Here is a 27,886-nt window from a genome sequence, read left to right as displayed (position 1 = left end):
GTGGATTGCCAGGAATGAAGCAAATATAGCCATGCTTCCAAGGGAGGATGTATTTGTCAAAATAAGAGGAAACATATGCCCTTGCTATTATTAAGAGAGAAAAAAAAGGGGGGGGGGGGTGTAAATAGAACAGGGTCGGAAAGTATAGGATCTTTACCTCCGACTTGCATTTTTTGGAGGTACCAATGTCAAAGATGTACTTGACTCCCCAAGATAAACAAAGGTGGGAAAGGTGAATGTGTACAACAATTCTTCGCGATCCGAAATTTCATGTACAAGAAAGCTGCTTATTTGCGATACACCAAAAAATTCGCCAAAGCTACAACACGCCCTTATTACCGATATTCACACTGGGAAAGGGAAATTGGACGATTGGCCTGGATGATGAACTACAGTTTGTTTCACTCCCTCAAATTTTACAAGACACCCATTTCTGTTTCCTAACCACATAAATAAATAAATAAATTGGACCCATATCTACGCTATGGACAACTAAGAATTGAACGGGAGACAACACTTCTCAAGATATCGAGAAAGCAATTGAAGCAGGTCTAGTCGCTCTTCTTCTACAGGGGTGGGTGGTGGAGTAAGTGGGAGTTCTGCAGGCAGGTGTCGGTGAAACGAGTCTACAGCAGCTGCGACGCCATCTTCGTTCCCTATTGCTATTGCCAGTTCCAATGATCGTGATTTTACCTTCAGCAAAGTAGCAGGATCAGTTAGCACAACATTGCATCTGCTCATTACCAAGGAATGTGTTTAACCATCATAAGATTAACAGCATACTTCCCTATGTAGTGAAGATGGCAATGAGCACATCATAAATGTCTAGAAACACAGATTATAAAATGAGCAAGAAAAGTAGTGCTACCTCAGGATCAAGCATGAATCTGATTGCATTTGAGAGTGCCTCAGTAGTAAGCTCTGTTACACGGATAGGTGCAGGACCCACACCACGCGCATGAACTATCTCACCCCAGAAGAACTGATCGCCAAAAAAAGGCACTACGGTGGTTGGACACTGTTAACAGCACAAAGAGCAGTCAAGTACATTCACAAAAGAATGGTGATAGTAAATGATAAACAAATGTAGGTTTCTCGAGACTAACTACAAGAGGTCTTATACATCGAGGATGTCATGCATAACAAGCATGAGATAATGAGTTTCTTTATTTTACAAACATTGCAGATAATATTGTCAGCTGAACCTTTCATATGGTTTTGTTCCAGTGGTGGCTGGTGAGTGCCATGTTTTGTGTAAAAAAGTTTGAAGGTATCATCATGTCCAAAGAGATCTTATGTTCATTCAGTTTGGGTGAAGTGAACTAGGTCCCTGAACTATTTCAGGGGCGTCATGTAGACCCTCGAACTATGAAAATCGTCATCTAGGTTCTCGAGGTGCAATAAGTGTGCCATCCAGGTCCAAACTAGTTCATCACTAGAATAGTCAGGACCTATATTTTGCCTAGCATGACACGCTTATTGCACTTTATGGACTTGGATGACAATTTTTCACAGTTCAAGGACTACATGACACCCCTAAAACAGTTCAGGAATCTACAGTGCACTTCACTCTTTCAGTTTCTATCAGTGGTGCAGACTAGTAGCTTACCCCAGCTATCAGGCCTGCAGCTGTGGTACCTGCTCCACCATGATGCACCTTATAGACAAGCAAACAACCTGATTAGTAACTGTATCCAGAAACGGAAGCACTACACTATTACTACTGGGTGTGTTACAAGATCAGTCCGAAGCAAGATTTTAACTGAAAGTACCTGTTCAACTAATATATTGCTGCTAATTGGAGGTTTGTATTAAATAATTTTAGTACGCTTTTTTATAGAAGTCGGTGCCATGAAAGTATAGCACATAATGGGAGCAGAACGGTAATTGTTATAGAGAAGAAGACAACTTCCCATTTTACTTCATGCTTTCATCTATTAGACACTCCCCAGCAGCCCAAAACTATTGTAATCAAGACAGAGCCATGAAGAAATTCATTTTTGACATGCTTAAATGAGTAAGCTGCTGACATGATATTAATGACCTCTGACAGTTAGAGAAAATTTCTTCCACAACTTTCTAATTTTTGTTTGACATTACAAAAGTGCACAAAATTCATTATCATCATGCTGAACCACTTTATGAAAATTACTGAAGTCAACAAATAGTGGTGTTGAAATAGTAAACTCACTACTGCCGTACAGCGAGGAAACAACCAGTCATGAGGACAATCCTCCAAAATGAAGACGTCAGCTGGAACTTCTGAAACTGCAGATGCATGTTGCATAGATAAATAACAAGGCAGAGGGGCAAACTATGTACTCCCTCCATTCCATAATTCTTGGAACGGGGGGAGTACTAATGATAAATCCTTTCTAACTACCTGTGTAAGTTTCTACAAGATGAACGAAACATCAGTCTGCGACAACAATGCTATAGAAGAGTGCCGACATGTTCGAGTACAATATAAAGATTCCTCAATACAGGACAAGCACTGGACAGAATATTTAAGAACAACCGGGCTATCGCCCTATCTAAGAGGGTTTCCCCTCTCCGCTGGTTGGCCCCATAATTTAAAAATGATGAATAGGTAACTTACAGCTTCCAAGATCTCCCCAACCACGGCTAATGATTCCTCTCTGTCCCGTTTCTCTTAGTGCATCCAAAATGATAGCAGTGACCTTTTTTTCATCATCAAGAGGCTTCAAACATAAAATACAGCACATGATAAGAATTAGATAGTTACTCTTGTATCAACAAAACAAAAGCAGAGGAAAATCATATGCTAATATTCTAACCCATTTTAGTTTTAGGTAAATTCTACTGCATAGTGTTGTTGCTTCTTCTTTTTATGCCTTGCAGAAACTTTTGGCGAACTCATCTCGTTTGACTCCAAACAAAACATTGATAGCTCAGTTTTTGGTACATTCTAGTTATTATAGCAGGTTTTTAGATGAAAACAAATTTAGATTGAAAGTAGATAAAAAAAGGTAGCCAGATGTTCCAACTCTTGAGAAAAAATCCAGCACTGGGGTGCTTAGACACATTTTTTAGTTGTAACTGGTTTCGACTTCTGATACCTTTCCTCGGATCCTGGCTCCTCCACTGAAGGGGGAGATGAAGATGGAGGCATGGCTCGACCAAGTGCGCACGGTGGACTTCCTACCCAGTATGGTGCGTAAGACCCTGAGTGGAACTCTGAGTTGGCAACTTTTATGGTCTATGACTTATGATTTCCTCGTGCAATCTATCTCCCTATATTTATCAGATAATCTTGGCTAACTTGCAAAGTAAAGAGAATCCTAATAATATATGGAACTAAAAGATACAGATCGAATTGCGCATGACGGGATGAATCAACAATTCCACTACTTCCGTATTAAATCTGAAGACATGTGATCTTACAATCTATGTAGGTTATACATTATTAAGTAGCAACAGAGACATTAACATCATAATAAGTTCATGACATGATTAGTATATCAAGTAATGACCACCGTTGGCATGATTCCCAGGTCTTACTTCCAAGATAAAAGAATCTAAGTAAAAGATTAGAAAAAAATTTCATAGCTAGTACATTCATCATGGGGGAAAAGATAAAATATATATGGATTGTGATCAAGAATGGTGAAATCATGCTCATGAAAGATAATTACAGTTCAAGGAACCAAAGAAACAGAGGTGTAACTACATGTAGCAAAAAAGAGATGCATTACAGTCAGAATTACTTTTTTTTACCCTGTTTCTACAGTGCATTTTTATAAATTTTCTCATAAATTATATGTACAGATAAAGCAAAGGAAGTCCTTTATAATCATCATAAGACCTTTTCACATAAAGTTCATACCATGCTACCAAAACCGATGTATATCGGTTTGGAACCTTCTTGAAGCCACTGTGAGAACTCTAGCGGCGGTTGATACTTTGTGCCAAGATTTAAGAAGCAATAACCCACGACATCCACAAGAGAACCCCAATCTGCAGACAAGAATATAGTTAGTGCGGGCAACATAAATCCAATTATTAAAGCATAAACTTTGCAACAACATGAGGTTTCTATCAGCTAAAACTTAACAAATGACTAATCTAAAAGAACTTTTATTTTCATGTAAATGGAAGGGTAGGGCCCTACAGAAATATATTACTAATAATGTACGACAGTAAGAGCCAAGGATCCAAAGAAAAAGCTACAAACACATGGCAAGTCAATCTGGCCTGGCTAAGAAACAGGATAAACTTTGTATGAAGTTTGTTCTTAAAACACAACCAACTAATCCTCCTCTTCCTACACAAAGTGCATACAAAATAAACCTTCATTTGATGCAATTAATCTATCCAATTAGACGGAGTTCAGTCATCTGCTTGGGCATTCTAGCGTTGAGCCATTGCAGTTCAGTTCGTAATAATCTTCCAAATGATGCTTATTCAGTGAAACCTTGGATAATTAACCTTTCCTAGACCCAACATAAAGTTTCAACTTGTGTCTCCTCGAAAAGTTCATTGATAAGATACAGCTAACCAAAGTTTATAAACCAGAAAGGAATCTATCGGAATAAAGATAGTATAGGCATGTGCTTACACTCAACATAAACCCAAAAAAAGTGAGGATCCATAGGAAAGAATAGATATTATGCCGTATGCATGTGGAAGCTTGTTTCATAATGGATACAGATGTGATAAACAATTTCAAATTTATTAACTGATAAATACTGAAGATCGCAAAATTAACTGAAGTAATATCAGGATACCCTTTGGCTTTGGCATAAGGTGAGGACTCCACATGTATCCTGTAGGTAAGTGTGATATGGATCCATGGTACGTGCTGAAGTAAGCAATAGGGGGCAAGTTTAACTTCTTTCTGAAATCATTTATGAATCCTCTTGTGCCCCACCAAATTATTAAATCCACAATAAGATAGGATAGCTGAAGCCAAGGGGTAAAGATGTCAGAATCGGAATGTCCACATTTTGGAGGAAAACTGAGACAGAACAATTTCGCAATATATACAGAAATGGACTAATTCACATGTTTAAAAGGCATGTGCACAATAGTGAAAATGTTAAGGATGTACCCTGTAGGTTGCACTCTGAGGCGTTCGAGCCAATGGATGAGGGAACTCATTAGTTGGCCTGCCTACAAACATTAACAATTAGGAAATATATATAGCAACCTCACTTAAATAGTAGTACATCACAAATATTTATTAGTAAGCAGAATGTTGTTCTATTTTTTACAGTATCATTGCGTCGCTACAATTTCAAAAGATTACATGTTTCATGACCCTGTTAGCACTGTAGCCAAAAGAGATAAGCTAGCATGCATGAGAAATGCCTAACATCCTATACAAAGCTAAAGGTTAGCACATTTGGGGCTTTTCACTACAAGTTAAGATATTTAGATTAAAAGGTGCAAATTTAAGGTATAACAACTCATTCAGGTTCTTGACTAGCGTTATACTTTACAAAGGATAGTCCTCACTACTCACTGGACCTTCCCTGGGAGTCAACTGTGAATCTGTCATAGGCTGATAGCTGTTGGAAGTACTCTTAAGGAATGGGCAAAATATTCTCTATTAGGTGAGTAAACAGTATGAAGAGTATAAGTTCCGTTGTTCTTTGTGCAGTATTATAGTGAGCAGTTCCAGAGGGATTCTATACAAGACATAATATTCTAATGCAATCAACAGTAACTAAGAGACACAGAAAAAAAAGTGATCTGTTGTCTTCACAGGATAAACATGACGACATATTTAAAATTGTGAAATGTTTTCAAGCTGGCAGTGAACAGTACAGACTTACGTCCATGGAAAAGTAAAGAAGATGTGCAGAGGTACCCCAAGTGCCTCGGCAATATGAAGATGTCCTGGAATTATACAATTTTTTGTTAGGAGGACACAACACTATAATACTATTAAGAGACACACTATGGAAATGTTGTATGAATGCACAAGACAACACATGGGAGAAAGGTAATCGGTTACACTATGATATTGGGTCAATGAACCACTTATATCTTCAAAGTTTGAGTTACTCTTCAGGTTGGTAGAACTTTGAAGCTAAAATTAGTTCAGTCTTCAGTGAAATGGAAAAGATAAAGTAGAGATTAAGATTCGATATGAGGCTTAGGCCACATATATAAAGGTAAACCTGAGAACGGTTTTTCTTTAACCGGGTGTTTTGGGTCAGCTTCCCCTGTTGTGCTTGTATAGTTTGGTTATTGACAGGTTGAGTCTGACTACAGGTTGATTTAGTTTGGTTTTGTGTAGAAAATAACTGGGTGTGGTTAGGTATGGGTTTTAACTGTTCCAGTTCCAAACAGTTTAGACCCATAGGTCACACCCGGTGGGTGAGATTGGTTGACTGCTGGCCTCTTCTTCCCGCTCGGCCGCAGCTGCTCATGGCTCGCTGGCCCCACCTCCGCGACAGCACCGATAGCGGCAAGCTGAGGTCCCACGGCTACCCATAGCGGTCATCCGCCGCCGTGGCTGGCGCACTCTGGCAACCTGGTCTGGCTTGCCACCAGGCAACTGGCGATAGAGGCCGCGGCGGTCAGTGCTCGTGCTGCCATGAAGATGTAGTAGAACAGCAACAACTTTGAGATAGCATGTACCTAATCCTACACGCAAGATAATATTGTGCTTAGCAAGTACCTAGTCCTACACGCATTTCAGCAGTGCACTAGCTTAGCTGTAGCTTCTAGTCAATATATGTATTTAACTAACTTGTTCTCTGAATTTCTGTGTCTATCCTCAGTTCGAAACCCGTGAGAGCTAGTGCAGCTGACAGAGCACAGCCCAGCAATGTATAGGCTTCAACCCATTTGAGCGAATGGTTCTCAACCAATGTCAGCAAACGGTTTCAATCCAGATTGGCCCTCGGTTCACTTCAGTTTGGGTGGAAATATCGAATTGGTTTGGTTTTGGTTGGACTGACGGAATTGTCAAATGGGTTTAGTTGAGGCTGGGTTCCCAAGTTTATTCGTGCGGTATGGTTGAGGTATGGTGCAGTTTTCAAACCATTCTCAGGTTAAAGGTATTTACTGTGGCAACTAGCCACACAATTACAGAGGATATACATGTGATTTGGTACAAGAAGTCAGAAACATGTTAATTAAATCAACAAAGGTTGCAAAAATCTTATAACATGAGGCTAAGGAGAAGTATAGTGATTGATAGACAAACCTAAAGCAGGAGGATTTGCTATTATTGCCTGAGCTCTGAAAGGTATTCCAGTATCCAAATCAGGTTCTGTGCATGCAGGTAGAAGAGAGAAAATGATTTCCTTCACCTGCTTTCTTTGAACAGAAATCTCTGTGGGCGCGGCCATTAAAAACCCTTTGTTTTTTGTCATGTCTGCAGTTGAAAGTGCATACCTTACTAATCGAGTGTGACTGTGCACATTTACACATTTAATTTGCTTAAGAATTACTCCCTCCGTGCCAACATGTAAGACGTTAAACGTCTTACATTCTGGGACAGAGGGAGTAGAAGTCATCTGCTTCTTAGAGAACAATGTAAAAGTTGTGATGTCTTATAATTATAAAAAAAAAGTTGACTATCACATGCAAAACATTCTCAAAAGTAGAACAATCTAGTCAACAAAAGATAGCCAAATGCATATATAAGGGCAATAGACGGCAAAACATACACTGGGCCATAATTCGTGGATCACCACCCAATGGGTAGAAGTCAACACCAGCTGACTTCACAAAAGTACGGAAGTTGACATGAGATGCCAATCTAACATGGTGACCAAATTCCTGCAGAAAATACCATTATTTCTGTTAAGAGGAAGAACATATATATGTACATATAAGGTAGGCTAAAATCAGTATGTTAGTTTCTGACAGTTACACGTGAAACTTGAACAACATTGTAAGATATATTTTTTCGTCTTTGCGAAGACCGAAGATGCTGTAGGACATCATGATTACTTGAAAACTTAAACAGCAATGCAGATGTCTTTCTTTTCTGTGAAAAGTTCGAGGGGGTTCAAGCACGGAAGCACCTCCAAGGTAGACACTTGCTGAGTTATTCTTCCTTTAATTAACGGTCGATGACGAAGCCACCTTATGCATGTAAAACTAGTGCTACTCAAATGTTGGATATATCAAATTTTGGGTAGTGCTGCAGATAAGTAAACAATCAACATAGTTGTGATTTCAAAGAATAGCGAAACAGGCATCAGCTCGCTGATAATGTCAACCGTGGGACAGGCAGTAACAATCCCATCATCCAGAAATTCCAGAGAAATTATGTGAAGTTAACTCCTATTTATTTGAGTGCATACCAATAAAGTACAGAAATATCATATATTTTTTCAAGAATGCCCGTTTGTTATTTGGGATATCTAATGGGCAGTTGCAGGTTCACTTGCCTGAAGTCTTTTAGCTAATGCTATAAACGGCTGAACATCCCCTCGTGTTCCAACGACAAGTATAGCAATCTTCAACTTCGGGACAGACTTGCTAAATCCAGATTTAACTTCTTCAACGTCACGTGGCACAGAACCAAAAGCATCAATCTCTGAGAGCTCTGATGCGACAAGGGCACTACGGGTCACATCTACCTCCAGTGTACCATCTTTCTGGATCTTTACCAATTTCTCAATTATCTTCATCTGAAATACCAAACAACAAAGAATAGTTATAACAAGTAGTATGACGAAACTGGATGTTCACAAATTCTTCTCAACTAAAACCAAGCTCTAGTCCGCCAAGATTGTGGTAAACAGCAGACCAAACATCAATCTATTTTCGGGACCAGCATAACCAAGCAGACAGAGTCATAACTGCGGCTATATATTGCTCCACTGGAGGAGACTAGTATGCACTAGCACCAACTCTTAATATTAGAAGGTCAACAAAACTACTACATCACTGGTATAAGTACAGACTGACTAACAATTTCACAGTGTGTTAACAGTTTTTGAGGAAAAATGACACATGTTATACTAAATGTGCAAAGGTATCAATCAAAGTAAGTGCTAGCAGGCTTACCTTCTCATTTTCTGATAGCATATCCAAAGTGAGGTCACACTTAAGCAACCTATCAGAGTATGACCTTACAAAATCGTGATCTTGCCCTCTAAAACGACTAGAAGTTGCAGTTGTGGATTTACTATGACCGAATCCTGTAGAAAACCAGAACAGCTGTGAACAATGATGTTTCAGAGCTAAAAATACACATGTACAGAATAAGCCAATTCTACTATGCACGATGACATTTCTGTTGTTCTATTAGGCGATTTTCCAGATATTGTTTAACAAGAGAAAATGACTTAATTCTGAATAGAGTGCAAAGTGGCGTCATCAGTCGGACTACCTGATACAATTGGGAACTAAATTTTGCAACACTAATATTGAGACTCTCAACACTAATGTAGGGAAAGGCTGCGTACAATAGACCCAAAGTGTATATATGTTGTGTTTGTCTTGTACAGGCCCAGGCCCATAGTCTAGAGTGAGGCCCAGGCCCATGTAACCTTGTATATATCTCTCTCCTCCTCAATACAGAAAACTGTTCGGTCATTCTCTCTTCCTCACGTTTTCTAACATGGTATCAGACCAGGACCAAACCCTAGTCCCTCTTCCAGCCGCCACCCATGAAATCGCCGCCGGTGAGGTGATTCAGGCGGATCTGTCTGGTGAGGAGACATCCACATCGCTGCCCCATCCCATCTTCGTCATCAACCTGTAGGAGCTGCTCCTCCTCTGTGTGTCCTCACAGCTACTCTGTGAGAATACTTCCCCTGCTCTCCAGCAGCCATCTCCAGCAAGCTCTTGGTGCCTTCCCTGCTCTACAGCAAGCTCCAGGCGTTCCCCTTCTATCCAGCAAGATCCAACAAGCTCCACCTTCTATCCAGTGAGATCCAGATCCAGCTTCTGTTTGTGGCTGTCTGCTGCTCTTCTCTTGTTGCTGCCTGCAGCTGCTATCAGATTGGGTGTTTCCAGCTGCTGACCGCTCACCACTATGGCAAGAAATGATTTCGGATTTGGTTCTTTGATCGTAGATATCAAGCTTGATGGTTCAAACTACAGGGAATGGGCATTTTCTGCCCGGACTGTCTTGAGGACGGCTGGTTTTGTTTCTCATCTGACAGATGATCCACCTAGTCCAAATGATGATGCAGCAAGGAAGTCTTGGCAAAGGATCGATGATCGTGTGATGGGAGTTTTAATTCTGGGTGTTGAACCCTCACTCCGAATGAGTCTTGAGCATCACACTTCAGCTAAAGAGATATGGAAGTACTTTGAGCAGCGCTACCTTCAGCCCAGCAGTGCACTTCATTTCTCCTTGTTGCAGAATTTACACAACACTCGGCAGCCAGAAGACATGTCCATAGAAGAGTACTATGGAGCTTTCACTCGCATCACTGGGCAGCTAGGTTCCATGGTTCCAAAGGGTAATTCTGGTTGTGAGTCATGTGCAGCAAAGGAAAAGTATGACCATCAGACTCTCATGTTTCAGTTTGTGATGGGTCTCAAGCCAGACTTTGAGAACATTCGCACTCAATTGCTTGGTCGTACGACTCCTCCCACCTTGACAGAGGCACTTGCTAGCTTGATCGCTGAGGAGACTCGTCTCCGTTCTCTTGGGGCTACTTCTGCGCAGACTCTACACACTAGTGTTCTGGCTTTTCCTCAGCGGCCAGGTGCCTCCAAGGCCACACCTTCAACTGTCGTCTGCTCGTTCTGCAAGAAGGCAGGACACCACAGAGATGGTTGTTTCAAGCTTCATCCAGAGCTGTTAGCTGAGTTTCAGGCTAGACGGGCCCTCAATCAGCAGCGTCGTGCACCCCAGGCTCCTTATCAGCAGCAAGCGAGGGGTGCTTCTACATTTGTTCTCTCTCAGCCCGCTGTTGCTGCAACCCAGCCTTGGGTTCTGGACTCTGGAGCTTCTTTCCGTGTGACCTCTGATCACTCTCAGCTTGTGTCTTGCCAGCCAGTGCGGGATGGTGCCTCTGTTCAGACTGCTGATGGTACACCTTGTTCTATTACTCATCAGGGTTCTCTTTGCACATCCAAGTTTTCTGTTCCTGCCATCTCCTTTGCTCCAGAGCTGTCCATGAATCTTATGTCTGTTGGCCAGCTTGCTGATATGAACTACTTTGTTGGTTTTGATGACTCATTTTGTTATGTGCAGGACCGTCAGAGCAAGAGGGTCATTGGAACTGGCCATCGCCGTAGAGGATCCACATCCCTCTACATCCTTGACACCTTACACCTTCCTTCAGCTTCCACCACATCCGCGTTCCAGATGGCTGCATCAACATCAAGATCCACTTCGTCGTTTTCTTTTGCCCAGTGGCACCATCGCTTAGGTCACTTGTGTGGTTCTCGTTTATCTACCCTTGTTCGACAAGGTGTTTTGGGTCATGTTTCCATAGATGCTGGTTTTCACTGTAAGGGTTGTAAGCTAGGGAAACAAATACAGCTTCCATACTCTTCCAGCACTACTCATTCTAGTCATCCTTTTGATTTAGTGCACTCTGATGCATGGGGTCCTTCCCCCTTTGTTTCAAAAGGTAGCCACAAACATTATGTCATATTTGTTGATGATCACTCTCGACATACTTGGGTCTATTTTATGAAGCATCGTTCTGAGTTGTTTTCTATATATAAGGCTTTTGTACATATGGTCCATACTCAGTTTTCCAGTGTTGTTCGTGTTTTTCGTTCTGACTCCGGGGGGAGTATCTATCTACTGCTTTTCGCGAGTTTCTCTCATCTGAGGGTACTCTCCCTCAGCTTTCATGCCCTGGTGCCCATGCTCAGAATGGCGTTGCTGAGCGTAAGCATCGCCATATTGTTGAGACAGCTCGTACCCTTCTGATTTCTTCCTTTGTCCCCACTCATTTTTGGGGTGAAGCTATCTCAACTGCTGTTTATCTTATCAATCTCCAACCTTCTACTCGCCTTGAAGGCAAGTGTCCTGGTGAGGTTTTGTTTGGTTCTCCTCCCACGTATGACCACCTCCGTGTCTTTGGTTGTACTTGTTATGTTCTTTTAGCACCTCGTGAGCGTACCAAGTTGACTGCTCAGTCTGCTCAGTGTGTCTTCCTTGGATATAGTCTTGAACATAAGGGCTACCGTTGCTATGATTCTTCTGCTCGCCACATTCGCTTTTCTCGTGATGTCACTTTTGTTGAGGATCAACCCTTCTTCTATTCCCCTTCCACTAAACCATCATCCTCAACTTCTTTAGAGTCTACCTCGTTTCTTTCACTTCCACCTATCTTTTTAGATGAGTCCATAGCTGAACAACCTTCCTCTGTCCTAACATCAGAACCATCTCCACCACATATTTCATCTCCTTCCTCACCAGCTCCTTTCTCTCTTCCACTAGCTCCACCTCTAGATAGTCTTCCTTTCCATTACACTCGTCGTTATTCTACTCCTCCAGTCAATACTTTCCATTACACTCGTCGTTCTAAAGTTCCATGTGACACGCAGTCATCTATGCCTTTGTCTTCTACTCCTCCAGCCAGTACTACTAATCCTTGCACTGACGGCTCTTCTCTAGCAACGCGATACAAAAAGGACTTATATGCAGGGGCTGTTTCTGAGCCTAGTACCTATCAGGAGGCAGTTGTGTCACCTGAGTGGCAACTGGCTATGTCTGAGGAGCTTGCAGCCTTAGAGCGTACTGGTACATGGGATTTGGTACCATTACCTCCTCGTTCAGTCCCTATCACTTGCAAATGGGTGTATAAGGTTAAAACCAAGTCAAATGGTTTTGTGGAACGCTACAAGGCTCGCCTTGTTGCAAGAGGTTTTCAGCAGTCTCATGGGAAAGATTATGATGAGACATTTGCTCCTGTTGCTCACATGACTTCAGTTCGAACTCAAATTGCTGTGGCTGGTACTCGGTCATGGAAAATTTCCCACATGGATGTGAAGAATGCCTTCCTTCATGGTGATTTACATGAGGAAGTATATATGCAGCCACCTCCAGGTATCAAGGTTCCATCAGGTCATGTTTGTCGTCTTCGAAAGGCTCTTTATGGGCTTAAGCAAGCCTAGCAAGCCTAAGCCCCTCGTGCCTGGTTTGAGCGGTTTAGTTCTGTGATTCAAGCTGCCGGTTTTTCTCCTTGTGAACATGACTCTGCACTCTTCATTCATACATCTGAGCATGGCCGTACATTGCTTCTACTTTATGTAGATGACATGTTGATCACTGGAGATGATGTTGGGTATATTGATTTTGTTAAGAAAAAATTGAGTGAACAATTCCAGATGTCAGATTTGGGGTCTCTCAGCTATTTTCTCGGGATTGAGGTCGAGCATACTGATGGTGGTTACTATATCTCCCAGCAAAAGTACACTCAGGATTTGATTCTTCGCTCAGGTCTCATTGAAATGCGCATTGCTGCTACACCTATGGAGCTTCATCTGCAGTTGCGTCCTACTGATGGCACTCCTCTTGAGGATCCCTCTCGCTATCGTCACATTGTCGGCAGTCTAGTGTACCTCATAGTGACCAGACCTGACATCGCACATGCAGTCCATATTCTCAGTCAATTTGTCTGTGCTCCCACCTCAGTTCATCATGGTCACCTATTCCGAGTCCTTAGGTATTTAAGGGGAACTACATCTCGCCGCTTGTTCTATGCTAATTCCAGTCAGCTCCAGCTTCATGCTTACTCTGATTCCACTTGGGCGAGTGATCCTATTGATCGTCGCTCGGTCACTGGCTATTGCATATTTCTTGGTACATCTCTCATTGCATGGAAATCAAAGAAGCAAACTGCTGTGTCTCGCTCCATCGCCGAGGCAGAGCTTAGGGCTCTCTCTACTACTACAGCAGAGATTGTATGGCTTCGCTGGCTATTGGATGATCTTGGTGTCTTATGTCATACACCAACACCTCTTCTTTGTGACAACACTGCTGCTATTCAGATTGCTAATGATCCAGTCAAGCATGAGTTGACCAAACACATTGGTGTGGATGCCTTTTTCACTCGATCTCATTGTCAACAATCCACTGTCAAGCTACAATATGTCCCATCAGAGCTTCAAGTCGCAGATTTCTTCACCAAGGCACAAACTAGAGATCAGCATAGGTTTCACACTCTCAAACTTGGTGTATCAGATGCTCCTGACCCACCTTAAGTTTGAAGGGGGGTGTTAAGTATATATGTTGTGTTTGTCTTGTACAGGCCCAGGCCCATAGTCTAGAGTGAGGCCCAGGCCCATGTAACCTTGTATATATCTCTCTCCTCCTCAATACAGAAAACTGTTCGGTCATTCTCTCTTCCTCACGTTTTCTAACATCGGACCCTTCCCCAGACCCTGCGCAAGCAGGAGCTACATGCACTGGGGCTGCCCTTTTTTAATATTGAGAGTCTGAGACAGATGATTTCTACATGGTGTTCCGCACAGTTCCATTGAAAACGTTGTTGTTCCTTAAGGGGAACTGAAAGTGCAATAGATTGATGCACATACTAATTATAAACAGTTTTGCTAAAGCACATCTAGATGTGCCATAAGTATTGCACATCTAGATGTGCCATAAGTATTGCACATCTAAGTCCTATGTCATTGATCTTACGTTGAGATTCATGTGGATATTTTTTTTTCTTTTTTCTTTTCCTCTCTATACTTGATTCACTCACTTAGATGTGCAATAACTAGAGCACATCTAGATGTGCCCTAGACACACCCAATTATAAACAGCTTGTCTAATTCACATCTAGATGTTTTCTAAGGATGTCACATCTAAGCTCCAACAAATAAGGCAGCAACAAGGAACAAAAAAAAAGCTGGGATAAAAGAAATAGACCACAAACATAGTGGACATCAGGTGTCACATCTAGATGTGTCCTAGACAAACCCAATTATAAATAGAGAACATGGCTAGTAAACCGCAGAAATCAAAATAAAAACAAATGATAACCAGTCCACTGGTTCTCTACAGTAGGAGCGAAATTGGAAAACCGAAAGCAGCAACCTGCTACACTGAACACTACAGTTTACACCTTGGCTCGAACTGCCCTTCAACATTTGGAGGTTACCTTGACTAAAGCATAAAGGCAGCCCCCTTTTTTCATCAAAACGTAAAGCACCCAATCCGCCAGACATTTACATTGTCAGTGATACTGAACTTGGAGACACAAGGCAAGGTTTGACTTTCTGACTGTAAACCCCTGATGTATGCTGAATCCTAACAAATCACACGCCCCACTGAGCATAGAACAGAAAACAAAATCTCGAAGCAGACCTTCCCGGCGCGAGGAGGGGAACCCATCGGCGTCGACCGATCCGGAGAACCGCTCGTCCATGGAGCTCAGCACGAACTCCCTCGTCCCCTCGGCGAAGGAGGAGGAGGACGACGAGGCGCCCGCCCCGTCCCGCCCCGCTCTCCTCCTCCGAAGGTCGCCGCTCCCGGTCCCCTCTCCGGCCACCGACGTTTCGCTGTTGCACCCCATGCCCCCCTCGTGGAAGGCGAGGACGGGGTTGACCGGGCCGGCCGGGGGAGATGCTGTGCTACTGCTACTGGCGCCCGCGACGCCGCGTTCGCATTGGCCGCGCCGCGTGGAGGCGGGAGCTTCGAGGCCCTTGGGGAGTATGGGCGCGGCGCGAGGTGGGGGAGCGGAGAGGGACGTGCAGCTACGAGGCTGCCGGCTCGCTGCCGAGAAGGGTGAGGTGGAGGTGGACTCGCTGGCGTTTGGTGCGGGAGCGACGACGGGCGGGTGGAGCCCGTCCAGATGCCGTTTCCGCTGGCGTGGGGGAGTCAATGGACTCCTGGCCGACTGGAAGCTGGCAACGTGCTCGCGGGACCAGGCAGACCGTGCCGGAAAAAAAAAACGTAGCAACTTGGGCTTCGTTTTGGACATAAAAATATCCAGTTTTTTACTGCGGTCCACAAACACATTGTGACAGTGCGCTGCTTTCTCTCGCACGCGTCCCCTCCTGTTAGGGTTTCTCTTCCCCTCGGCGGCGATTTGATCGCCACTGTAGGGTTCGTCTCCCCTCCCTCCGTTCTCGCCGGCCGGTAGCGTTCGGACTGATCAAGGGGGTGCTCTTTGGAGCGCTGCGCAGTCTTGGCGCTCGGGTTCTGGCGTTGGGGGTTGCTAGGGTTAGGTCACAAAGTACCCGATCGATTCTCTTTTCGGGTCAGGGAAAGAAGATGGCGTCTGAGGCGTCGAGCTCCAACGCTGCGACGGACCTGGAGGCGCTGATGAGTGAATTGGGATTCCAAGAGGAGGACATGGATGATGTGGTGGTGGAGAAGGAACATCCGATGCCGCCGACGGAAACTCGATGGATGGCCATAGCGCGAGTCCATACGGAAAAGAAATACAGTCAATATGGTTTCTTCAAGACAATAAGGGCAGCATGGGATCTCGCCAACCAGTGCAGTTTCGACCCCTCGAGGAGAACCTCTACACTCTGCAATTTGCATGCTTAGGCGAGAGCTATGGATGAGGGGCCCTGGAACTACAAAGGCAATGCGGTGATTCTTGCTGAATATGGTGGGTTCACAAAGCCGTCGCTGGTCAAGCTTGATTCCCTGGAGATATGGCTGCAGATACATGATCTACCTGATGGCTTCTACCCTCTCATCAAACCCCTTGCAAGGAAGGTGGGAGAATATATATATGCTGAACCTAAGTCACAAGATTTCGAGGGTAATTTCTACAGAGTGAGAATCCGCATTGATGTACACAAGCCTCTTAAGAATGCTGTCAGTCTGGTTCATGAGGGGAAGCGGCAGATCTTCAAGGTTAAATATGAGAGGTTACCGGACTGGTGCGCGGTATGCGGCCACTTGGGACATCAGTACAAAGAGCACGGCGACGGCATCCATGCCAAATCTGCTTTAGTGTTTAAAGAACTGCGCGCGGGGTGGTTCAGAGGTGCTGGACCGGGACCGGGGCAGAATCCCAATGGGGGAAGAGGTGTTCGTGGAGGTCGTGGAAGAGGTGCAGGAAGGACGGGACAAACTGCTGGGAGAGGAGCAACAACAGAGTTCTACTCCGAAGCAGAAGATGAGCATGACACGGCGATGAAAGAGGCCGATGAGAACCAGAAGCGTACCCAAGATGATATGAAGGCAAAGCTGTTGGTGGCAAACCCTCCAGCGCAGGTGGCACCTGCAGACGCCAATATTTTAGCAGGGAAGACCCCGCTGATGCTACCGGTGCCCCCCCTCCAGTCAGTCCAAGCTCCAAGCAAGAGCCGAAGCGGACCAAGATGTCAACAGAGAAGGTTACAAAAGATTGTTACAACCCTAGATCCCAAATCGGCGTCCTCCACCTCGGAGGAACGCCGGGGGCAATGAATACCTTATGCTGGAACTGTCGTGGCGCGGGCAACGCCGCGACAGTTAATGAGCTTCGCGATCTAGCGAAGAAGTTTGCCCCCCTATCCTCTGTATCGTAGAAACTCAAGTAGAGAGAGGTAGGGTAGAAGCTCTTGCTGGAACATTGGGTTATGATAATTGTTATACTATAGATAGTCAAGGGAGGAGTGGAGGAATTGGAGTTTTCTAGAACAATCCAATAAAATTTGATATTTTGGGTTACTCGTGTTATCATATTGATTGCTCGGTTGTTGATCCTGGCAAGGATCCATGGAGGCTTACTTGTGTATATGGAGAGGCACAAACGCATCTCTGACACCAAACTTGGACAATGTTAAAAAATATAAGTACTTTGAGTGCACTCCCTTGGCTCTGTATTGGTGATTTCAACGAGGTTCTACGTCCGGACGAACATGTGGGTATTGGACAGCACAGCAATGCCCAAATTCAGGCTTTTCGAGACATTGTTGATGTTTGCATGTTGATGGACCTGGGCTATAAGGAACGCTTTTGGACTTTTGAGAAGAAGGTTGCTGGAGGAACTTTTACCCGTGTGAGGCTGGATAGGGCTCTTGGATCGGCTGAGTGGAGCGCTCAGTTCCCTCTTGCAAGCCTATCACACCTCACTGCTGCAACTTCGGACCATTGTCCTATTCTATTGGAGATTAATGAGCATCAGAGGCCTACATGTAAACGTTCTTTCAGGTACGAGACCATGTGGGAGACCCACGAGCAGTGGAGGGACACCATTCTGGAGAGGTGGAACTCAAAACACCCGGGCCATACAGTTGAGGAGATTAGGAGGAAGATGTCTGATCTTGCTACAGACCTATCTAGGTGGAACATTGACACTTTCGGCAACGTCCGAAAGGAGATAAAATCTCTTAAAGCTGAACTTGAGCGCTTGAGAGGGAATCCGGGGAGGACTGGACCGTCACATGCGGAGATCAAGATCAATGATAAGTTGGTGGAGCTCTACCATCGGGAGGAGTTGATGTGGCGTCAAAGATCCAGGATAGAGTGGCTGGCCGCAGGGGATAAAAACACAAAATTTTTCCATTTGAGAGCAAGCATCCGGAGAAAGAAGAATATGATTAAGGCGCTGGCTAACTCACTTGGCGTGCTTATTGATGATCCTGGAGACCTAAGGGAGATGGTCAATGAGTTTTACCAGAACCTGTACACATCGGAAGGAGTGACGGGCATGGACGAGGTGTTGATGCATGTACCGCAGAAGGTAACATCAAGGATGAATGATATTTTATGCGCACCATATACCAGCGACGAGGTGAAAACAACCCTGTTTCAGATGGCACCAACAAAGGCGCCGGGTCCTGATGGTTTCCCAGCACATTTCTACCAAAGACATTGGTCTTTATGTGGGGAGGAGGTCACTAGAGCCGTCCTCAGAATTGTAAGAGGGGAGGAGAGTGCTGAGAGCATAAATGATACTGTTTTGGTTCTAATACCAAAGGTAATGAATCCAACACTACTCCCTCAGTTTAGACCTATCAGTTTATGCAATGTGCTATACAAGATTGCTTCGAAGGTGGTTGCAAACAGGCTCAAGCAGATTCTTCCGGACATCATCTCTGAGGAGCAATCAGCCTTTGTCCCAAGGAGACTCATAATTGATAACATCATATGTGCCTATGAGTGCTTGCATTTCATGAAAAGGTCTAGAGCAAAATCGAATAGTTCCTGTGCTCTCAAACTTGACATGATGAAGGCCTATGATCGGGTGGAGTGGCAATATTTGAAGGCTATCATGACCAAGTTAGGATTTTCTCAGTCTTGGGTGAACATAGTAATGAACATGGTGACTTCGGTATCCTTCTCAGTTCTTTTTAATGGAGAGAAGCTAGATCAGTTTAAACCTTCGAGAGGTATTCGACAGGGAGATCCCATCTCCCCTTACTTGTTTTTGATTGCAGCAGAGGGCCTTTCGTTCCTTTTAAAATCCAGTTCTCAGTCATCAGTACTTGGCGGAATCAAGGCCGGCACCCACAGCTCCTTCTATTAACCACCTTTTGTTTGCAGATGATAGCCTGCTGTTTTTCAAGGCAAGTGCAGAGGGGGCACATGCGGTATCAAACCTGCTGAATGCTTACTGTGGAGCATCGGGTCAGAGGGTGAACAATGAGAAATCATCTATTTTCTTCAGTCGAGGTTGCCCGCAGGTGGTGCGTGATAATGTTAAACAAGCGGTGGGAGTCCATAAGGAATCATTGAGTGATAAATATTTGGGTATGCCAACGGATGTGGGACACTCAAAGAATGGTACCTTCAAATATTTGTGTGACCGTGTGTGGGAGAAGATTAAAGGGTGGATGGAGAAGCTTCTTTCAGCAGCGGGGAAGGAGATTCTTATTAAATCAGTTGCTCAAGCAATTCCTGTCTACTCAATGGCATGCTTCAGACTTCCCCGGGGCCTGTGTGAGAATGTCACTTCGATAATTAGGTAGTTCTGGTGGGGCAGTAAACAAGGTAAACGCAATCCATCCTGGGTGGCATGGGATATTATGACAAGGCCTAAACACATGGGAGGATTGGGCTTCCGTGACTTCGAGCTTTTTAACCTCGCGTTGCTAGCGAGACAGGCATGGAGGCTTCTTCAAACTCCTAATACTCTCAGCTCGCTCATACTTAAGGCTGCATATTTTCCTCACTGTGATATTCTACATGCTGAGTTGGGCTCACATCCATCTCAAATATGGCGTGCGATACTGGACGGCAGAGATATAATGAAGCAAGGTGTCATACGTAGGATTGGGACTGGAGAAGATACTCTCATATGGGAACACAACTGGATCCCCAGAGGGGATATAATGCGGCCTATGACATCTCTGGTAGCCGATCCGCCAACGTATGTGCACGAGCTGATTGAGCACACTACCTCATCGTGGAAGGAGGAGCTGGTCCGGTCTGTTTTCATACCCATAGATGCAGAGGCAATACTTAAAATACCGCTGTGTACGAGACATGTTGATGATTTTTGGGCCTGGAGCAAGGAAATTCGGGGCAATTTCTCTGTGCGCTCTGCATACAGAATGATTCTGAAAACTAAGCTCACCAGAGAGGATTGGTTATATCAGACGGGAGGACCATCCAGCGTCGATGAGAGCAACGGATGGACCATGCTGTGGAGCACGCAAGTACCAAACAAGATCCGTGTCTTTCTCTGGCGCCTGGCCAGGGAATCAATCCCTACTAGTGATCTCCTTCACCACCGCAATATGGCCACTACGTCGACGTGCCGGTTGTGCGGCTCGGCGGACTCTTGGCGACACGGGCTGCTCGAGTGTTCCATGGCGCGGTCAGTATGGGCATTGGCGCCGGATTCCATAGTGGAGCAGATGAGCAGGGATGCAAACACAAGTGCTAGAAGCTGGTTGTTCAACATGTAAAATCTTCTATCTCATGAGGAATTTACAAGGATGGGCATTACACTTTGGGCAATTTGGTACGCTAGAAGGAAAGTGATTCACGAGGATATACATCAGACTCCTTTTGCCACAAATGCTTTTGTAAACTCTTTTATAAGCGATCTTCAGGTGCTACAGAAGCCAACAAGTGAACCATGAGAGGTGCAGACCCGACTGAATCACTGGATCCCCCCTCCAGAGAACATGGTTAAGATCAATGTAGATGCGGCGATTAACAGAAGACATGCTGCAGGAGCAGTTGCAGCAGTTTGCAGGGATCATCAGGGCTTGTTTTTGGGTGCATCCGTTTTTACTCTAACGGGAATTGAGGACCCTACAACTCTGGAGGCAATTGCAGTCCGGGAGTCGCTAGCATTGGCTGAAGATCTTTATGAGCGCAGGATTTTTGTATCTTCTGATTGCAAGGTGGTTATCGAGGATATCAACAAGGGCAGCGCAGCTACTTATGGTGTTGTTATTCGTGAGATTATAGACCACTCTAAAACTTTTACTTTGTGTTCTTTCAATCACGAATTTAGGAGTTCGAATTTCGAGGCTCACAACTTAGCGAAGCATGCTTTTTCACTTGGGATTGGCCACCGTGTGTGGTTAGGCAATCCGGGTGACCTTTCTTTCATCCCTGTAAACATTTTGATGGCATAATAAAAAGCTTCGCGAGGTTGTCTCAAAAAAAACACATTGTGACGTTTTGACTTTTTCAATAACACAGCACAGTCGGAGATGCTCGCAATACTCGTTCCTATAAACGCACACACGTATATCATACCTCTATAAGGACATTACTAATATATCCCAAAAAAGTGGAGTATCCGGTGAAGTAAACCCTTAGTGAAGTCATCGTCTTCTTCTTCCACTATGCGGATATTTCAATAAATTTTGGCCGGACCTAGCCGATTTCCTATATATAACAGAGTAAATTTTTGTATTTTCTAAACTTTGCAATTTACAATTCTAGTAGATATTGCAACTACATATTAACACATATATAGAAACTAAACATAAATTTGAATGTTCAAGAAAATCACGAATATAGTTTACAAACCGAGTTCAAAGCTTACAAACCGAATTATTCAAATCATGATACGCCATAGAACCTTGCATTTTCAGTACTCAGCAGGGTCACGAACAATTGCAAAATGCTTCTGAAGCACACCGAAGGCTCTCTCAACATCTTTCCTAGCAACTTCTTGACATTGGGCAAAGTGAATGTTTTTGTTACCTTTTGGACGCATAATTGTTTTGACCAAGGTGGCCCATGGTGGATAGATGCCATCCGTAAGGTAGTAACCCATCGAGTAGTTGTGCCCGTTGACCCAGTAGTTGCAAGCAGGAGCTTCACCTTTAATAAGCCTAAAAAACAACAGTGATCTCGACAGCACATTCAAGTCAACGTGAGAGCCAGGAAAACCAAAGAATGAATGTCATATCCAAAGATCCTTCGATGCAACTGCCTCAAGAAGGATCGTTGGATCGTTGCAGTGGCCTTTGTACTGACCCTATCCACCCTGCAGGGCAATTCTTCCATGTCCAATGCATACAGTCAAGTGATCCAAGCATCCCAGGCCATTCTCTTACTTCACCCTCAGTCATCAGCCTCTGGATGTCTTCCTCGGTTGGTTCTCTCAAGTACTCCAGGCGAAAGACAGTGATCACTACTTTAGTGAACCTTCGAATAGCCTCCAAGATTGTGTCTTCACCAATGCAGACATAGTCATTGATTGCATAGCCTCCGAAAGCGCCGGCAAAAATACTTCTCTGGATAGGTTGGCTTTGGGTCAAAGTAGTCTCTCATGATCTTCGCATGACCCTCCGCTCTATCATGGTTGATGTGTATGCGGCCAAACTGTGATCCTCTCCTCGGCCGCTGATACATTTCCAACGTATCTATAATTTTTGATTGTTCCATGCTATTATATTATCCATCTAGGATGTTTTATATGCATTCATATGTTATTTTATATGATTTTTGGGACTAACCTATTAACCTAGAGCCCAGTGCCAGTTTCTGTTTTTCCTTGTTTTTGAGTATCGCAGAAAAGGAAAACCAAACGGAGTCCAATTGACCTGAAATTTCACGGAGATTATTTTTGGACCAGAAGAAGCCCACGGAGTATCGAAGATGGGCCAGAAGAGTCCCGAGGCACCCACGAGGGTGGGGGGCACCCTACCCCTTGGGCGCGCCCCCTACCTCGTGGGCGCCTCGGTGACCACCCTGGCTTGTTCCCGACGCCAAAACCTCTTATATATACCCAAACTTCCAGAACATAACCTAGATCGGGAGTTTCGCTGCCGCAAGCCTCCATAGCCATCGAAAACCAATCTAGACCCGTTTCGGCACCCTGCTGGAGGGGGGAACCCCTCTTCGGTGGCCATCTTCATCATCCCGACGCTCTCCATGACGAGGAGGGAGTAGTTCACCCTCGGGGTTGAGGGTATGTACCAGTAGCTATGTGTTTGATCTCTCTCTCTCTCGTTCTTGATTCGGAACGATCTTGATGTATCGCGAGCTTTGCTATTATAGTTGGATCTTATGATGTTTCTCCCCCTCTATCTCCTTGTGATGAATTGAGTTTTCCCTTTGAAGTTATCTCATCGGATTGAGTCTTTAAGGATTTGAGAACACTTGATGTATGTCTTACATGTGTTTATCTGTGGTGACAATGGGATATTCACGTGATCTACTTGATGTATGTTTTGGTGATCAACTTGCGGGTTCCATGACCTGGTGAACTTATGCATAGGGGTTGGCACACGTTTTCGTCTTGACTCTCCAGTAGAAACTTTGGGGCACTCTTTGAAGTTCTTTGTGTTGGTTGAATAGATGAATCTGAGATTGTGTGATGCATATCGTATAATCATACCCACGGATACTTGAGGTGACATTGGAGTATCTAGGTGACATTGGAGTTTTGGTTGATTTGTGTCTTAAGGTGTTATTCTAGTACGAACTCTAGGATAGATTGAACAGAAAGAATAGCTTCGTGTTATTTTACTCCGAACTCTTGAATAGATCGATCGGAAAGGATAATTTTGAGGTGGTTTCGTATCCTACAATAATCCTTCGTTTGTTCTCCGCTATTAGTGACTTTGGAGTGACTCTTTGTTGCATGTTGAGGGATAGTTATATGATCCAATTATGTTATTATTGTTGAGAGAACTTGCACTAGTGAAAGTATGAACCCTAGGCCTTGTTTCCTAGCATTGCAATACTATTTGTGCTCATTTTTATCATTAGTTACCTTGCTGTTTTTATATTTTCAGATTACAAAAACCTTTATCTACCATCCATATTGCACTTGTATGGGTTGGAAAAAGCGGTAGGCGTAAGCGAGGCGGTTGGCCTTCGCCTAGTGCCTAGGCGGTGCTTAAGCGCCCTAGGCACAACCTAGGCGCTTATATATTTTTTACTATCAGGGTGTATATGTGGTTATTATATGTGTACTTTATTAATTTAGGGCATATAAGTATGTTAACTACCAGCTACTACGATTGGAATATGGCCCTTTTGGCATATCAGTGCAGTATGGCATGATTTCTCGCTTGGGTAGACAATTTCTTACTTGCTCTGCCTAGACTTCTGCTTATGCCCTAGGCGAGGCATTTGGCCATTGCCTAGTGCCTAGGCGTGCCTAAGCGCCTCCTAGGCACTGCCTTTTCCAATAGAACTTGTATCACCATCTCTTCGCCGAACTAGTGCACCTATACAATTTACCATTGTATTGGGTGTGTTGGGGACACAAGAGACTCTTTGCTATTTGGTTGCAGGGTTGTTTGAGAGAGACCATCTTCATCCTACGCCTCCCATGGATTGATAAACCTTAGGTCATCCACTTGAGGGAAATTTGCTACTGTCCTACAAACCTCTGCACTTGGAGGCCCTACAACGTCTACAAGAAGAAGGTTGTGTAGTAGACATCAGCCGCCGAACATCATCATTGAAAACCATGCCTAAAACGGTGTCAAAGTCATCGTCGTCTTCTTCCTCTTCGGATTATTGTAAGTGCATCTAGTGCCCCTTAGTGATTTTGGTGTATTGAAGACTTATAGGTTAAGGGACTAATGCGTTTGTGAGTGTACACAGGTCTATAAGTCTATGAGGAGCTTGATATTTACAAGAAAAGTCGACCCCTAAAAATGAATATCTTCAACTGAAGATTTTGGTATCTCTGAAGACTTTCATGAAGACTTTGAACGTGAAGAAATTGGTGTGTCCGTGAAGACTTGATATTCATGCGAGGAATATGAAGCTTGAAGACTTTCGTTTTCATAGTTTTGTTTCTCTCTTTCTTGAGTCATAGGAAACACCGTACTGTTAAAGGGGGTCGAGGAAATACTAAGGAAAAATTTCCATGTGATGCTCAACTCAAAATCCTACACCTACCAATCCCTTCGAGTGAAGCCATTGGAAATCTCATACAGTTCAGCCAATTTCTTCAGTGACAGAGACGAAGTTCTTCTGGTCTCTGAGGAATTTGTCCTGACTGAGGAGTTAGAAATTCGCCAGTGCGGATTGCCTACACAGTGAGGAACATGATAGCCCTGAGGATTTTACTACTCAAAATTCCGATCGTTGCTGTGCTATGCGCCAGCTGTCCCAAAATATCTATCCACCTAACGGTCATATCATTGAAGGGCATTTATGTCTTATCATGTCGGGCTGCTCCCTAGGCTATAAATAGCCGCCCCCTACAACCACTAGCTGGTTGGCTGCTCCGAGAGAAACTGACACTTGTCATTTGAGAGAAACCCATCCTCTGAGGACTTTGAGCGAAAATCATCAAGTGAGGAAAAACCAAAAACCAAAAACCCAAACACCTACAAACCCCAAGTGATTGAGCATCACTGAAGAGATTGATCCTGCGTGGATCCGACGCTTGTTACCTTTGAAGACTGTGCTTCTTCCAGATGGTTAGGCGTCATGGTCTAGAGCATCCAAGAGGAATTGTGGATCATCGAGTGACCAAGTTTGTGAAGGTTTGGAAGTCGCCTGAAGACTTACCACGAGTGATTGGACGAGGTTTGTGTGACCTTAGTTCAAGGAGAATACGGTGAGGACTGGGTGTCCTGAGCTGCGTGTTCAGGACTGGGTGTCCGGGACTGTGTGTCCTTGAGTTTAAATACTCAGCCGCTCCAACCAGACGTACAACTGAGACAGCAGTTGGAACTGGTCTACCAAATCATTGTCTTCACCAAGCTTACTGGTTCTATTTCCTCAACTCGTTCATTTCCTCATAAATGTGTTGTGTGTTTGTTCATATCTGTGTTTGAAGACTTTGACTGAAGACTTTCTCAATTTCCTCAGTTCAAATTCTTCAGTCTGTCTATCTTCATCCTGTGTTATCCTGTGATTACGCTTCCTGTACTCTGTGCCTGTCTTCATTTCATCATGATGACTATGCTTGTATTCTGTTATGTTTACTTTTGAGTACTTATTCCGCTGCTAGTAGTTCTTCGCTAAGGAATTTCCTCACCGGCAAATTCCTCAGTGAAGAATTTCATAAAAATCGCCTATTCACCCCCCTCTAGTCGATATAACGCACTTTCAATTGGTATCAGAGCAAGGTACTCCCTTGTTCTGTGTGATTTTGGTTTAACCGCCTGGAGTTTTAGTTATGTCAACCGCAGGTATGACGAAAGTGACATGCCCCATCTTTGACGGTCACGAGTATCCCAAGTGGAAGGCCATGATGAAGAAACGCCTCATGGCGATGAACAATGAGCTGTGGACCGTCACTGAGATTGGTCTGACCGATCTGTGCAAGATGGCGGAAGCTGATGACATTCGCAAGTACACTCTTCTAAACCTCACGGCGAAGGATGTCATCTGCTCTAGTCTGTCACAAAATCAGTTCAGGAATATCATGCATCTTGATCATGCGAAGCTCATCTGGGACCGTCTCTCTGAGGTCTATGAAGGTCATCAAACCTGTCATGATCCTTGGTTTGAGGACTTCAAGGAATCTCTCAATGCGATGACACTCGAACCAGAATCATCATCTTCTGCATCATGCCTTATGGTAAAAGATGCTGAGGTAACTGAATGCTACCTATCCGAGTCTAGTGATGATGAATCTGGTGATGAATTTGGACCCAGCTATGTCAAACTTGCTTCCCTTGCCACTAAACAACAAAGAGCTTTGGAAAAAGTTCACTATTTGCTAAACAAGAGCGATGATATGTTGGGTGAAGAAATGGATCAGTCAAAAGCTTTGGCCGAAAGTCTTCAGAGACCTCATACTAAGTATGACACCCTTCAAGATCAACATAACACTCTCTTATCTGACCAAGAGAAGCTTTCTTCTGAATTTCTTCAAAGAAAGCAAGACCTTGAGAAGCTAAGAGTGAGTTATGAAGATCTTCAGAAGGAGCGCGATTCATTACTTGCTCAACAAATCAGCGCATCTCAGGAAGAATTTGTTCCTTCATGCTTGAAGTGCATTGAACGTGAATCTGCTAATTCTTCACCTGAATGTTCAAATGCTGCTAATGTTTCAAATTCTTCACATGCCTCTGCTATCACTAATTCCTCATCTGAGGACATTGCTAGTATCACTGACGATGCAGGGCTGAAGGAATTGTACACAACAGGCATGTACAAAAGCCTCAAAGGGCATCAGGCTCTTTGTGATGTGCTTAAAAAGCAGATCCTCAACAGGAACCCTAGGAAAGAGGGTATCGCCTTTGAGAGGAAACTCAATGCTGATGGTACATATTGGAAGCCTGAGCAGTACCCCAAAACTACATGGGTTGCTGCAAAGGGACCTCCAGTTGATCCATCTAACTTATCTGGATTTGCATGTGAAACTCCTCATTCTGATGATGAGTCAATTGACTCCAACTATAAACTGTTCAAAAATCAGAATGGTGAAGTATTTGCTAGATATGTTGGCACTAACTGCAGGAACAGCTCCCCTATGAAGAAAATCTGGGTTCCCAAAAGATGCCTTGAAAATCTTCAGGTGAATGTCATCATGACGCCACCTGTGAAGAATAGGAACCCCAGATCAAATTCTTCATATGGACCAAATTCTTCATATGGATCCAAGTCCTCATACGGACCAAACTCCTCACATGGATCAAATTCCTCAAAAGGATCAAAGTCCTCATATGAACATCATCGTGCTAACCCGTCTGT

General features: G+C 44.0%; 2 protein-coding genes across 2 annotated transcripts; one reads left to right on the top strand and one right to left on the bottom strand.

Annotated features, from left to right (window-relative positions):
• Nucleotides 1-224: 224 nt before the first annotated feature.
• On the bottom strand, nucleotides 225-15,737 carry LOC125545376 (sterol 3-beta-glucosyltransferase UGT80B1). The gene is made up of 14 exons (XM_048709296.1): nucleotides 15,221-15,737; nucleotides 8,998-9,131; nucleotides 8,376-8,618; nucleotides 7,647-7,758; nucleotides 7,181-7,351; nucleotides 5,799-5,862; nucleotides 5,072-5,129; nucleotides 4,749-4,923; nucleotides 3,848-3,978; nucleotides 2,600-2,702; nucleotides 2,192-2,268; nucleotides 1,610-1,657; nucleotides 869-1,018; nucleotides 225-693 (listed from the first exon to the last, which is right to left on the bottom strand). Exons 1-14 carry the CDS (start codon nucleotides 15,426-15,428, stop codon nucleotides 493-495), a joined length of 1,875 nt encoding a protein of 624 aa, XP_048565253.1. The 5' UTR covers nucleotides 15,429-15,737; the 3' UTR covers nucleotides 225-492.
• On the top strand, nucleotides 9,164-11,375 carry LOC125545378. Its single transcript, XM_048709298.1, has 2 exons — nucleotides 9,164-10,979; nucleotides 11,144-11,375. The coding sequence occupies exons 1-2, from the start codon at nucleotides 9,971-9,973 to the stop codon at nucleotides 11,185-11,187; spliced, it is 1,053 nt and encodes a 350-aa protein (XP_048565255.1). The 5' UTR covers nucleotides 9,164-9,970; the 3' UTR covers nucleotides 11,188-11,375.
• Nucleotides 15,738-27,886: the final 12,149 nt, after the last annotated feature.

This window comes from Triticum urartu, chromosome 3, assembly GCF_003073215.2.
Source record: "Triticum urartu cultivar G1812 chromosome 3, Tu2.1, whole genome shotgun sequence".
NCBI classification, from domain to species: Eukaryota; Viridiplantae; Streptophyta; class Magnoliopsida; order Poales; family Poaceae; genus Triticum; species Triticum urartu.
Note: the sequence above shows the minus strand (reverse complement) of the source record. Positions and strands in the feature narration are given on the sequence as shown.

What these genes read in the sequence shown, in the direction of transcription:
- LOC125545376 (XM_048709296.1), bottom strand. Translation starts at nt 15,428, where the DNA reads ATGGGGTGCAACAGCGAAACGTCGGTGGCCGGAGAGGGGACCGGGAGC. An exon ending in CCTTATGCCAAAGCCAAAGG is followed by an intron (nt 3,979 to 4,748) that starts GTATCCTGATAT and finishes TCTTGTCTGCAG; the next exon opens with ATTGGGGTTCTCTTGTGGAT. An exon ending in CTGCAGGCCTGATAGCTGGG is followed by an intron (nt 1,019 to 1,609) that starts GTAAGCTACTAG and finishes TGCTGTTAACAG; the next exon opens with TGTCCAACCACCGTAGTGCC.
- LOC125545378 (XM_048709298.1), top strand. Translation starts at nt 9,971, where the DNA reads ATGGCAAGAAATGATTTCGGATTTGGTTCTTTGATCGTAGATATCAAG. An exon ending in CTCTGTTCAGACTGCTGATG is followed by an intron (nt 10,980 to 11,143) that starts GTACACCTTGTT and finishes TGTTATGTGCAG; the next exon opens with GACCGTCAGAGCAAGAGGGT.